General features: G+C 38.9%; 1 protein-coding gene across 1 annotated transcript in view; it reads right to left on the minus strand.

Moving 5' to 3' along the window:
- Positions 1–15,287, minus strand: part of EPB41L4A (erythrocyte membrane protein band 4.1 like 4A) — a gene marked incomplete at both ends in the record, with an annotated part of 179,736 nt that overhangs the window by 751 nt on the left and 163,698 nt on the right. Inside the window, 4 exons of the mRNA XM_079701588.1 lie at positions 3,418–3,499; positions 4,586–4,696; positions 5,312–5,380; positions 5,971–6,018. Coding sequence (XP_079557714.1) covers positions 3,418–3,499; positions 4,586–4,696; positions 5,312–5,380; positions 5,971–6,018 — 310 coding nt within the window. The remainder of the gene's footprint in view (positions 1–3,417; positions 3,500–4,585; positions 4,697–5,311; positions 5,381–5,970; positions 6,019–15,287) is intronic.

The following is a 15,287-nucleotide window of genomic DNA, read 5'->3' on the forward strand; positions in this document are numbered from 1 at the left end:
AGATTCATTTGGGCTAAAAATAAACTACCCTCTAAGAGGCTGTCTTTCATCTGTTCCTACGACTGGCTTGATTTGATTTACTCATATTCAAAGAGGCACCGATGGAACAACAATTCTGCTAAGCATGAGTACAAATCAAGCTAATTTTGGATCATCAGACATTATGTTTGGGACAGGTTTCTAGGTAACGGGAGAGGGAGGAGGACATCAGAGCATGAGTAAGTCAGGGCAGGAGAATAGAGCAAATATATCAGAAGAATCACTACCTTTTAAGTTTGTTGAGGGTTGAACCTATCTCTTCTGCCTGCACACCTTAAAGGAATAAGGAAAATGAATCAAAGTCCCTAATCCACCCCACTTTTACCAGCCTTCTGCATGAAAAAGTAAGGTGAGGTATAGGCAGGCCAGGCCACTAGCAGAACTCTGGCATCACTGTGGAACTTAGGAAATGCAGCTTTCCCACTTCCCCATATCATTTGCATCCTTTCTCCACATGGCAACCAGATCAGTTGTTTCCTTTTGGCACTCAGAATAAAATCCAAACAAACTCTTTTTCCCATGGCATCTAAGGCCCTGCATTATCCACCCTCCTTCCCCTTTACTCTGCTCAGACCTCAAACACCCTGGCCCTTTCCAGCCTCAGCATTTTTTCCCACGCTCTTTCTTCTGCTTCCATCAGCCTTTCACGAATACTCACATGGTTGGCTGCTTCTCTGCCTGTGAGTTTCAGCTTTACAGGTCACTTTCTGAGATGGTCTTCGCCCTATCTTTCTAAAGTGAGGTCATATGTTCGTTTTCTAACTCAGACCTTTGTTTCTTCATAATGCTTACCTAGTTGTTTTCTTTTTTTTAAAATTGTTTTACCTGTTTACTTTTATGTATTATGTGTCAAGGCCAGGAGTCAGCAAACATTTTCTGTAAAGGGCCAGATTATAGACTACCTCCTGTCTCTATTGCATATTCTTTTTCCCTCCCCACAAGCAACCCTTTAAAAACATAAAAACAATTATTAGCTCCTGGACTGTACAGAAACAGGCTGCAGACTAAATTTAGCCCTTGGGCTGTAGTTTGCTGACTGTCCCAGTGAGTGCCTTGTCACTCCTTAGATGTGCTCATTAGATAGCTGTTGAATTCAAAATCAAAGGTGTCCCAGAGACAAGCTTAGAATCAGTGCCATTGATTACAAGATGCATGTGAGTTGTTCTTGTATGCAGCACAGTGACGGCTATTCTTTCAACATTTCGTGTGTATAATTTAAGTTTTTTGAGATTCCTAAATGATGGCGATTAGAGAGTCTATAGAGTAGTTGGAAAAGCAAAAATACATGAAATTCCCATTTGTATTGAAGCCAACTTAAATTTAAGACAAAAAAAAAAAGAGTTTTGAAAAGTAACAGTGCTTATTAATCTTCCCAGCAACTTTAAGAGGTAGGTTATTATCTACATTGCAAAGAAATTTAGTCTTAGAAGTTAAACAATGTTCAGAGTCACACAAGTGGTGTGTGGAGACAAGGAGACACCAATGCAGGTCCTGTCTGAATGTGAAGCCTCAACTAATCATGAATGTAATTTTTTTAAAGTGCTATTGACTTGAAACAAATTGTTTGGATAAACTATTAGCTCTCCCAGATTTATCTAATCAAAAATTACACAGATTTTAGTGGAAGTTGTGGTTAACCACTCAGATCTCCATTCCAGACTGAGGCATTCATTCCCCAGCAGCTTGGAGTGTTGGCTGCCACACAGCTCAAAGCTGAGCCCCTGGGACTTCCCTGGTGGCACAGTGGTTAAGAATCCGCCTGCCAATGCAGGGCACACGGGTTCGATCCCTGGTCTGGGAAGATGCCACATGCCATGGAGCAACTAAGCCCATGCACCACAACCTCTGAACCTGCACTCTAGAGCCCACGAGCCACAACTACTGAGCATGCGTGCCACAGCTACTGACCCACGAGCCACAACTACTGAAGCCCGCGTGCCTAGAGCCCGTGCTCCACAACAAGAGAAACCACCGCAATGAGAAGCCCGTGCATCGCAATGAAGAGTAGCCCCTGCTTACCGCAACTAGAGAAAGCTTGTGCACAGCAACAAAGACCCAATGCAGCCAAAAGTAAATAAATAAAATAAATATTTAAAAAACCCAAAACTGAGCCCCTCCCCAGGAACAGCCCTGCGCTGAAGAGAGCCACCTTGTTCAAGGTCATGCCCCCTCCCAGGGGCACCCTTTACCTAGTCACTTGCTACACGGTGAGTGTTTAAGGCCCCCTTGTCTCCAAGTAGGATGAATCAGAAGGGCCATCTCAGCTCCAGAGCTCCCCGTGGGATCATCTGATGCCTTTATTGGGACTATACCACTCAGTTCAACTCTTGCCTATCTATTACTCCCCAAATAAGTGTTGATCCTAAGAGCACTTTCCAGTATACCTCCTCCATGCAAACCTCCATTGCAGAATCTCTTCCTAGGGAACCTAACCTAAATTAGCACAGGCTTTTTCTGTCCTTGCTCAAGTCACTGACGAAAATGAGTCAAGATAAGCACAGGGCAGTACATGATGGATACGCTGGAGTCAGGGTTCTTAGGTTGTCCATTAACTTCCTGAATTATATGCTTATGTGCATTAAATATGTGCTTACATGCACTTTTATGGGAAAGAGACAGTAGCTATAATTGCCTTTCAAAGGGATCCACAATCCAAACAATCCACTGCAAACAACAGGCTGATACTGATCCATTATAAACATCAAATTTGTTTCTAGAGTAATGATTTAAACAGATAAAAATCCATCCAACAACCTTACACAGCCTCCATGTTTTTCTATCGCATTAAAAAAAATACAATGAGAGATGATGTCAAACACGTTGCTGAAATATGTCTGCTACAGTGCTCCCCTGATAACAGCTATCTAATTCAGCTGAGTGTTACACTGATTTTGTTAAGGCAGCTAAATGCTTTGCCATGTCCTTGAATTCCATTTTGACCACATTTTTTAAACATTTCCAGAAGAAAAGTAATTCTCTTTGATGAAGAAGACAGAAATAAAATAGGACTTGAGTAATTCTCTGTCTGCCATCAGTTAACGATCGAACATGGGCCCCCTCTGAGTCTACCACTTTATCCCTGTTTCTCTGGCTCAAAAAATAATCTAGACACACTTTTTAAAATTAGTGAAGCCCATTGTTTCTTTATTCTGGCTCCAAACAATCTTACAATCTTTGTTATCATTGGCTTTGCCCCAAGCCTCATCATTTTAGACCTTACACTACCTCTAGCTCTCACCCCTAATATAACTCTTCCCAGGTTGTGCCTTGTCTTGATCACACACCCTTCCTTCTCCTTCCATGTTTTGTACATGTTTTTTTTAAACACAAAATCTTGTCATCAGTACAACACCTTCTTAAAACTTGATTATTACCTACTTGATGAACTGTGGAGCCACCAGAACCCTGAGCATCTGAAGATCGGGTCACAGGAAGTGGAGGTACAAGATCCGTTTTTGAACTGCAGAGAGTCAGTTTTAGAATTAATGACTGAGACAGTACCTAGAATCACAATCTGAGTTGGAAAAGGGCTATAGCAAAGTAAGCATGTTTTACATATCTTTGTATTCCTTACACTGCCTACCACAGTGCTTTACACAGATAGGCATTTAATAAATGTTTTTGAATTAAGTTCAACGGGTTAAGTAACTTGCCCAAAATCACAGCAAATAACTAGAAGAACCAAGAATATAACATAGGTATGGTTCCCATGTGCTTTTCTTACTGTGATATGTTGTATAAATGGATTTTTGATTTGTTTCTAGAGAAACACTTATTGGCCATTTATTCTTTTTTTATAAACCTATGGAGCTATAGACAGCAATGGCCTACATTTTACAAGCAAAACAAAACAAAAAAACCCCAGCCTATATCTCTCTCCAATGGGCTAGCCTATCTCCCAATATGTTAATGTTTATCAAAGTTTTAAACCTTAATTCAGAGTTTAATGGCTGACACTCCTACCCAGCAATACCAAGTACATGACTTTCCATGACTATAGTACTTTTACAAATGGATGCAGAGTTATTTTATTAACACGTTCATTTAACATATAGTACCTATCATGTCAAGCTGAGATATGGCCACTCTCCTCAAAAGAGAAACTAAATAACACAAAGAAACAAACTACTGTAATATATAACATTTGCTGTAGTAAAAGAAGACAAAATGCCATCAGTTCAAAAAGAAACTCTTATGCCAACTTCTCTCAAATATGGATGCATTTATTATTCAAAATAGAATAGCTCATGCATTTTCTCTTTCTTCTGAAAGCTTCAGTGCATAGCTTGGAAGGGCCATAATTCAGCCTAAGTATAGTCTAGGTCTGTGCTATCCAGTACGGCAGCCAGTAGCCACACATGGCTGCTTAAGTTTAAATTAATTAAAATTAATAATATTAGATTTTTAGTTTCTAGGTCACACTAGCCACATTTCAAATACCCCATAGCCACAGATATAGAATACTTCCATCACTGCAGAAGGTTCTATTGTACTGTGCTGTTCTGGAGCCATGAGGGTGATGATGTACTCACACTTGCCTACTTACTTCACTTCTGAGAGAACGGATCGCTCTCCATCTGAACACTGGGACCTGCGATACTGGCGGTAACTTCGAGGTGAATGAGAATGCCGGATGCGGACTGGGTCACCTTGAGTCCTAAACAAGACACCAAAAACCGTGGAGACAAACACAGCAGAAGTCAGAATAGGATAATTTGGAGATTTTCCTTAATATTGAAACTACAAAGGAATAATAACTTTGAGAGTTTTAAAAAGAACTTGATTCCTCTAAGCTTGGAAAGCCTAAGTGGCTTAAATCTCACAAGTTAACAAAAGAAAACTGCCTCCATCATACATGAAAATAAAACTTTATAGTACAGTTGACCCTTGATCAATACTGGGTTAGGGATACCAATCCTGAGCGAAGTCGAAAATCGCCATATAACTTTACAGTCTGCCCTCCATGACTGAATCCCTCCATGGATTCAGCCAACCAGGATCCTATAGTACTGTAGTACTTATTTAGTGTAAAAAAGCCCAGTATAAGTGGACCACCTACAAACAGGCAGTTAATAATAGAGAGAGTGATTGCAGTACAGAATGAATAATTAGCTTTAATACCCTCTTTTCTACTTCTTCCTCTATAGTTATTTTTAATTTTAGTTAAAATGTAAAGACAAACCACTGAATGGAACACCACTGAAGAGTAAGAATGGATTACTCATTTACAAATATTAATAAAACTTTTTAAAAAAGATTTTCAAAGACATACTCTATTTTAGTGTATGGAATCTCTTTTAATTGTTCTTCTGACAGTCCAGATGGATCCACAAGTTCCTTTCTAGAAGGGAATGAGCATGAGAATTAAAGTTTTGATACTGATATAAATACTAACACCTTCCACAATTGGCAGGTGAGTTTCCCCCTTTCTAATCTTGTTGCAAAACACGGTGTTAATAAAACTAATAGAGATATAAGCCAGGAATGAAGATTTTAAAACTAGGATGTATTTCAGGAAAAAATGGGAGGAAAACCTTTTCTGTAGCTCTTCTACCTTCTTGCAGTTTTTCTATATCCGGAATGTAGATGACTGTCCAGCCACCCCCATTTCCCTACAAAAGATCTGCTTCTCTCCCCTGTAGCAGGTGTCTTTTTTTCTTACAAATTTCTTTTCCTTGATATTTATTTATACAATATTGGCCTGTCTGAGGCTCATTTACAGGCGAGGCTAACTGGCCTCAGGAGAGGAGATGTCAGGGCTGCCTGCAGAGGTCTGCTGGTGTGGTAAGGCACCACCACTGAGTGCCAGGCTCCACAGAATGATGGCAGTGAAGGCCACCTGACAGGCTTCAGCCCGAGGCTGCCTCTTGGGGTCAGTGGTTTTCCTTGTAAATGCCTTCAAACCACATGGGTTTTAAAAACAGTACTCACTGAATATGCTTCCATAACTCTTCTTTTGCTTGAATATCGGGACTTCTCCTATAAATAGAAAAAAACAACACTCATCTCTGCAAACATGCTTCATCTAACAATCTAATCTCTAACTTTAGAAGAGCCACAACATTAACAATTTCCAGACTGTGAAGTTCTTATTTGCCAGCTGACACCAGACAAGGAAAGACTGGACAGGGAGGGCTAATGTGGGATGGTTAGTACAAAGATACCAGACAATTTATCTGCTAGCCCACTAAAAAAGAAAAATCAGCCATAACCAGGGCTTCATTTAATGAAAGAGCCTAGAACTACAGGGGCAAATCTACACACCCTCCAGTGGTGGTTTTACAATGAAGAATGATTTGAGGCTTCTGTTTCTGGTCCTGATAATTACCTCTAAGAAAAGGCAAAAGAATTCATCCTGATTCTATTAATATGAACGAGTCCCAACGTGATCTGTGATTACCTAGAGGAAGCAGCGCCGCAAGGGCAAAGAAAATGGTGGGACAGCCAGATTGACAGACTGTGCGCCACTGACCCACTGTCCTTTCTTGTTGCATCTGACGTTGCATTTCCGGGCCACGGCGTGGGCCCACAAGGCTGGAACCTATCTGTGGCCTGTGCTGCCACCCACCACGTGCCCTTCTCCATCCTATATACAGAGCCCACAGATCTCTTCTGCTCCAAGAACTACTTGAATGGAAACTGTACCACTACTTTTAATTTCCTAGAATGAGAAATTCAAAGCCAGCATTCAGGTGTTCACACTCCCCATAATAGCAATGAGCACTGGAAATCTATGATCACAGCAATTGTTGCCACAGAATGATTTTTTTTCCCTAGTGAGAAAATAAGCTTTCGTCAGTCCTTTCAGGAGAACCAAGGTCTAATAAAGGCCCAAAGAGACGACCCAAACCCTAACAATTAAAATGCCTGGAGCTAAGCAAAGCCACTGATATTCTGTCCTGTGGAATTTTACATTCATAATCTGTATCAGCATTTCTGGGCTCAATATTACTTTCAGCATATGATATTATCATTGCTTTCGTTTTTCTCAGTATTTAATAAGGGCATTGCTGAGGCATTCTGGTAGGGCTTTCTGAGCCCACAGAATACAATAAACTACTTTCTAGCAATTGAATTGACTAAGTGGTTTTTCCTTTGTGGAGAAAAAAAAATCTGTCTGTAAAGACCTTTTAATCAACTCAAAAGGAGTCAAACACAGAAGATAAGGGGAAGGAGGACTTCCCTGGTGGCGCAGTGGTTAAGAATCCACCTGCCAATGCAGGGGACACAGGTTCGAGCCCCGGTCCAGGAACATCCCACATGCCACAGAGCAACTAAGCCCGTGCGCCACAACTACTGAGCCTATGCTCTAGAGCCCACGAGCCAGAACCACTGAAGCCCGCACGCCACAACTACTGAAGCCTGTGCACTGAGAGCCCGTGCTCCGCAACGAGAGAAGCCACCGCAGTGAGAAGCCCGTGCACTGCAACAAAGAGTAGCCCCCGCTCGCCGCAACCAGAGAAAGCCGCGTGCAGCAGCGAACACCCAACACAGCCGAATATAAATTAATTAATTTAAAAAATATTTTAAAAAAAAGAAGATAAAGGGGAGGAGATGAAGCCTTGGTCTCAGACATAGAAAATATGGTATTCTTAAAGGTAGAGTTTGTTATAAAGAATAAAATTGTATGCTTAAAAAAACTTAAATGCTTCTTTGGAAGTATTTCCTATATGGGATCTGCCTTTCCTACATTTGGCTGGTCTGATTCACTAGACAATACGTTAACGCATTCAATGATACTGCCAGAGAAGGTGCTAATAATTAAAAGCAGTAAGCTATTATTCTGTTCCCAGAGAGAGATGGTTCCATTGTAATTATACATCAGCATCTGATTCTCACAGGAAGTCACCCAATAATCCATAGTATTATATAATATCTAGGTTAGGAAGCTACTCTGCTGGGAATCATTCTTATTTCAGGAAGGTGCAGTAGTGAGGCTATCTTCAAGTTAAAGCAGGGTGTCTCAACCTCAGCACTACTGACATTTTGGGTCAGATAATTCTTAGTTGCCGGGGGCTGTCCTGTGTAGGATGATTAGTAGCACCCACAGCCTTGACCCCTAGACACAGTAACACCTTCCCAGTGGGACAACCAAAAATGACTCTGGACATTGCCAAATGTCCCCTGGGGGGAAAACTGCCCCAGGTTTGAAACCACTGGTCAAAGGTATGATGAGGGGGCCTCCCTGGTGGCGCAGTGGTTGAGAGTCCGCCTGCCAATGCAGGGGACACGGGTTCGTGCCCCGGTCCGGGAGGATCCCATATGCCGCGGAGCGGCTGGGCCCGTGAGCCATGGCCGCTGAGCCTGCGCGTCCGGAGCCTGTGCTCCGCAACGGGAGAGGCCACAACAGTGAGAGGCCCGCATACCGCAAAAAAAAAGGTATGATGAGGAAGTAAAACAGCTAAGGTTTCGTGAAGGAACAGAGAGGCCAAGTTATTGTAAAGATCCATTATGTGGCTATTGAATAGTGTTGGAGAGAATGACACTGAGGCAGGAACTAAATCTTAAAAGAATGAAGGAATAATCTGATGGCATGAGACTCAAAGCTAAGTGCTTTGAGGGAGGAGGGGAGGAGAATGAGAAAAAGCAATGAGGGGCAAGGAGGACACGCCCCCCAAGGCCACCACAGCAGGCCTAGTGGTGGTGAAAGATGATGAATATGAGCAACATACAAAAAACTGATAACAGATATTTCTGAGTGTTGGAATTGCAAGTAATTTTTTATTTTCTTATTTACACTTTCCTATCTTGTCTGATTTTTTTCTTTTAGCCAAGAGAATTTCTTACGTTAATTATCAGAAAAGAAAAAAAAAAGGTATTTTCATGTTTTAAAAAGCTACTATGGGGGGGAGGGATAAATTAAGAGTTTGAGATTAACATATACATACTACTATATGTAAAAAAGATAAACAACAAGGACCTACTGTACAGCACAGGAAACTATATTCAACATCTTATAATAACCTATAAGGGAAAAGAATCTGAAAAAGCATATGTACAACTGAATCACTTTGCTGTACACCTGAAACTAACACAACATTGTAAATCAACTATACATCAATTTTTTTTAAAAGTTATTAATGCTGCAATTCCACAAGAAATGCCTTTCATTCCCATCTCAGAAAAATTAGCAGAAATGTTACCTTAAAAGAATATCGGTCCTTCTAGCCATAAATATTGGTCTTAAAAAATTCAGGAATTTAGTCTATATGTTTAAATTCTACAGCAACATAATAGTCATATATTTAACTAAACTGAGTTCTTAAATGCTAGCAGTTTCAAACAGCATTAAGACAAGGAAAAGTCCCAAGGCTAAAAAAAAAAAAAAACAAATGCTAATCTCCAACTGCTAGACTACCTGTGATTTAATAAATGTAAACACAGGCTACATGCTAATGAGAACTATATCATTTTTATGCTGACATCTGCACAAATTTCATCAATAATTTAGGATGATTTCATTAGGTACAGCTCAACATCATTTTGTGGATTCAGAAAGCTGTGGAGTTTTAACAGCCATTTTTCTTAATTAAAAGACTTAATTATGTAGGTGTTTTACTTGAATTCTCCAAATAAATTCCTAAGGAAATAGAACCATGAGTTGTCCATAGGTACAATGTATATATAAAATATACATGCAGTCCAGTATTAGTCCAATATCTTTCAAAAGTATCCCTCATACACACCTTATACCAATAACTCAATATTCACCTTTCAGAGAAATTTCTTTGATGAGACATCATTTAGAAATAATTCTTCTTCTTCCTTATAGTTGTCTTCTGCATCCTCCAAATACTCTAATTATATTACCTAGAAAATACTATACTATAATATATGGCATATATTATAGTATATATATATGCCATATATTATATAGTACAGCATATAATATATGCCATATATTATAGTATAGTAGATAATATACTATATTTTGTGTATTATATTTTACTGAAAATAAAATAAGTATGACAGCATTTGACTTATTATTTTTGTGATCTTATACTGACCACTGCCATAGAAGGAAATTTAGAGCTGAAAATGTGTTACTAAGAAAACTAAGTTTACAAAACATCTTTATTTAAAGAATTCAAAGCACTTAACATATATCTCAGTAATTCCTCATCATATTCCTGAGTGGTCAGAATAGATATGATTAGGAGATGTCTTAATCTTCCCCTCCTTCCCTCTCCCCCTCTCAGAATTAAAGATTACAAAGCCACAGAGCCCAGAAACCTAGCTGCTGAAGATCACTCAGGAGTCACTTCCAGGGACTTCACGCTAAATCTTTTTCTAAGGCCCAGACTTCTGTTTTGGGTTTAACTGGGAACATCATTCTACCCTGACAACCTCATCTTCCACAGTAGTATTTTTCAATAGAAGTAGCAAGACACTATTGCCACCAGGGGGAGCCTGAGCCTTCACGCACACACAGGTTGAACCTATGAGAACTTAACTGTTTCAGCTTTGATGCCTCCTCCAAATATCCCAGTGAGTAAAAATTCATCCATGTAGAAAAGAAGTTTCATCTAAGTTTCCTAATGATAAGCAAACGTTAATGTTATGGCAATGCAGCTGAAAAATAAACTGGATAAAACCGTACTTCTCACATTTTTCTAGATGATATCCAATCATATTTCAGTTTAATGTGTTTTAGGAGAGAAGATTTTGTATTTTATACTACTGTATGTCTCTGGCATTTAATAATAAACACAAGTTTCTAGTTTATCATTGGAGATTTAAAAAACAATGAGTGAATCATGTATGAATGATGTATCATAACATTCATCCTCAGTGGATACCTCTACATGGGCAATTTACAGACACTGTAGTAGGAATTCAAGAATATGGAAGTAACTGAGAGATATGTGGTTTACTATATATCTGAAATGCTACATATACTCATAAATATATCTGAAGAACAATTTTAATTACTTTCTTCAGATGGTGCTCTAACCATGTTTTAACTTTAAAAAAAAAAAAAAAAGCTGTAGTGATTCCTAAATTCTCAAATTCTAATTTTCATGTGAGTTGGGCCCTACCCGACTCTCTTCACTTCTCAGCTCTTCCTCATTTCAAGGGAAAAAAAATCAAGTACCTTGTTTATACAGATAAACTGAGACCTGGAGAACTTACTAATTACAGTAACTGCAATTAAGTATTTACGCTGTCACTTGACATATGTGATCTGACTTAATAATGTTCAGCAAAATCTCATGAGGATGGTATCATCTGTGTCGTAGACACGACACTAGAAGTTTGTGGAGATTAGGTAATAAGCTAACACTCGGAGACGCAGAAGGCAGACAGAGGTCTGGTCTGACAATAGCACCCAGCAGATATTTTCTTAATTGTCAACAAACCTTGGGGTTTTAATGTCATAGCTCAAATACAAGGCAGAGCCCAGTTTGTCCTAAATAAAGTAATCCATCATCTTGTAGAATTTGAACACTTTTATCCAGTTGCCTACCTGACATTTCCATTTGATCACCCACTTGGTTTTTCAAACCTAATGGAACAGAAATCTTGTCACTTCCCACACATCCCCAGACCACCTCACTCCATCTCATGGATGGAGTGGGTAAAAAGGCATGTCTATCCACTTAATCCATCAACTCAAAACTCATCCATGGTATCTCTCACACTATGAACCTGTTGGCTCTCCTTCCAAAATGTGTGTTAATCCACTTCTCTTCAATTCCACCACCACCTTGCACCTGGACCACCAAAATATTTTTAAATTGCTCTTCCTGCTTCCTTGTCTTTCTCATCTGTTTTTTACTCCGCAGCCAGAGCAACTTCTGAATGAACTACTCTTCAAACAGATTTTTTTGTTAACTGTACTTTGGCCATATCAGCTGTATAGTTAAAACAATCAAGTTCAGTTACAACATCATCCCACAAACATTTACTAAGTCTTTTTATGGTTTGCTTTAAAACTAAATTTCAGAAAGGTACACATCAAACTCTTAATGGGGTTCTCTCATACAATTGCATTGTTCTGAAATAACCCTCTGTCTGATCTGATATTTTTATCATGAAGGTAAGATTTAAAAGAAAGTTTAAATAAGATTTTAAATTCAAAGTATCATTAGGCTCTTTTCTGATTTCAGTTGATCCGATAGAAGCAATACCCAATTCAAAGATATTACTCTACCTCAAAAGAATATTCTTGAACTTCCACTTCTGGTCCAATGGAGTAACTGGTATCAGACAAACCCTCCCTTCCCATCCTCAAAAACTATAAAATAAAACAAAATTTACAAAGCAACTGTTTGTCAGACATTGGGCAACAGATACCATAAGCCTGTGATCTTTGAGAGAAGGGAAACACAAGGTTAACCGCCCCCCCTCCACCCCCCCACCAATTTGCTCAAGTTTTCTGCCTGAAGGCACTTTCCCAATGTGGTACAGGGAGGTGAAACTCAAGAAGCAACAGATTCACAGGGCTGAGGAGGTAGAAATCAAAATTTGAGGCTAAAATTTACAGTGCAGGATAAAAGAAAAAAGTGGGACTCCAGAAGTCTGCATAGGGTTTTCCTTAAGAGATTGGCTGAGAACGTTAACTACATTTAATCTATACATAAGCTGGGTGGCACTCTGAAGCCTAACAGAAAACAGCCACTGCAAGGCTGAGAGCTGTGTGAAGTGGTAGCAGACAAGGCTCTGTTGCAGTCACAGTGGAGAAGCCATGCTGAGCACTCTGTGCATTCAACTAAGACTCCAGAAAGGCCAGGCCTTAAGAATAAGGACCAAGACTAAAGTAAAGAACATACCCTAGGCTAAGGACAAAAGCTAAAAAGTCCCACCCTATCGAAGCATGAAAAATAAGATCAAGAGGATCCAACGGTAATTCAGTTGCCTTCCAGAACAAAATGTGATACTCTTTAAAGGAAGACAACATAATCCAGAGACAACATAATCCAGACCTCCTACAACATATCCTCTAAACTTTCCAGCATGCAATAAAAAATTATTATACATGCAGAGAGGCAGAAAAATATAGTCAAAATCTAGGAAAGAAAAAAAAATGTAAGTAGTCAATAGAAATAGATTTTGAAAGACCCAGATATGGGAATTTACCAAGGGCTTTAAAACATCTTTTTTGGGGGAGGGGAGTGGGGGCACTGTGAGGCTTGTGGGATTTTAGTTCCCTGACCAGGGAACAAACCCAGGCCCTCGGCAGTGAGAGCTCAGAGTCTTAACCACTGGACTGCCAGGGAATCCCCCCTAAAACATCTTGTATAAATATATACAACAACTTAAAGGAAAATAGGAATATAATCAATGAATAGATGAGAAATCTCAGCAGAGAAATGGAAAGTATAAAAATAACAAAAGTGAAATTCTAAAACAGGGAAGTACAAAGTTCACTGAATGAGTTTAATAGCAGACTGGACTATGAGGGTAGGAGGAAGGGTTGATGAAGTTGAAAACAGGGTACTAGAAATTACCATGATTGAAAAAAGGGAGAAAAATTTGAAACATGAACAGAACCTCAGTTGCTTGTGGGACAATATCAAATGGTCTAACATACATACAACTGGATGCCCAAAAGGAAAAAGAGAATGAGTCAGAAAAAAGAATTTGAAAAATAATGGCCAAAAATTTCCCCAATTTGGTGAAAAATACCAAATTACAGAAGAAGATGATAGATACAGTTGACACTTGAACAACACGGGTTCGAACTGCTCGGGTCCACTTATATACGGATTTTTTTCAACAGTAAATACTACAGTACCTATACAGTCCAAAGGTGGTTGAATCCGTGGATGTGGAATTGTGGATAAAGGGGAACTATGTACACCAAGGGCCGACTATAAGTTACACATGAATTTTCGAGGGCATGGGCGGGCTGGTGCCCCTAACCCCTGTGTTGTTCAAGGTTCAACTGTATAAAGAAAACCACACTTAGCAACACCATAATCAAAGAGCTAAAAAGCTAAAGATAAAGAAAAAAAGTCATAAAAGTAGCTAGTGAAAAAAAGACAAATTCCATACAGTGTTTACAGAATGAAGGCTAACTTACCACAAATGACAGAGATCAGAAGACAACAGACAATCTCTTTAAGGTGTGAAAGGAAAAACCATCAACCCCAAATTTGATAGATAGTGAAAGTATCTGTTACAAGTAAGAGTAGAATAAAAACATTTTCATATAAAATAAAACAGACAATTTATCAACTACAGACCTGTATTACAAAAAATGCTAAAAGAAGGAAAATGGAACATTGGATCTAGAGGAAGGAACAGGACAGACAGGTAACAGTAAACTGGGTAACTGTATTCATTTTCTATTGCCACTGTAACAAATTGCCATAAATTTAGTGGCTTAAAACAATACAAATGTATTATCTTACAATTCTGTAGGTCAGATCTGACACTGGTCTCCCTGGACTAAAATCAAGATGTTGACAGGGCTGTACTCCTTCCAGGGGGCTTTAGGAGAACATGCATTTCCTTGCCTCTTCCAGCTTTCAGAGGCTGCCCACATTCTTGGTTGATGACCCCTTCCTTCCTCCATCTTCAAATCCAGCAACAACAGGTTAAGCTGTTCTCAAATTGAATTACTCTGACTGCCTCTTCTGTCCCTTTTTCCACTTTTAAGAACTCTTGTTGTTACTTGGGTCCACTTGGATAATTCAGGATAATCTCCTTGGCAGAAGGTCAACTGATTAACAATCTTAATTGCACCTGCAACCTTAATTCCCCTTTGCCATCTAACATAAAATATTCACAAGTTATGGAGATCAAGACATCAACATATCTAGGGGACATTTTCTGCCTACCACATTAACTATAAAATTTTTTTCCTCTTTTCCTGATTTCTTTTAAAAACAATGTACTGTTGAAGCAAAGATGGTAACATTGAAATGTGGGGCTACTAACATGCAAAAATCAAATACAGGACAATAGCACAAGAACAAAGAGGGGATAATTGGAACTATATTTTTCTAAGATTTCTAAATTTTAATAAAATTTTATGATATTAATCCTAAACAGACTGTGATAAATTAGGAACCATACTGTAAGTCATAAAGAAACCACTAAATAAAAAAATAATAAAAAGTAGTATAGGTAAGATGTCAATATAAAAAGTAAAATAGAATACCAAAAAATATTCAGTTAACACAAAATACAATAGGAAAGGAGGAACAAACTAACAAAAAATAGATTCAGTAAACAGGAAGAAAGAGTAAGATGGCAGACTTAAATCCCAAAATATTAATAATTACATGACCCATAAGTAT

Source organism: Hyperoodon ampullatus, assembly GCF_949752795.1.
Source record: "Hyperoodon ampullatus genome assembly, chromosome: 4".
Taxonomy (NCBI): domain Eukaryota; kingdom Metazoa; phylum Chordata; class Mammalia; order Artiodactyla; family Ziphiidae; genus Hyperoodon; species Hyperoodon ampullatus.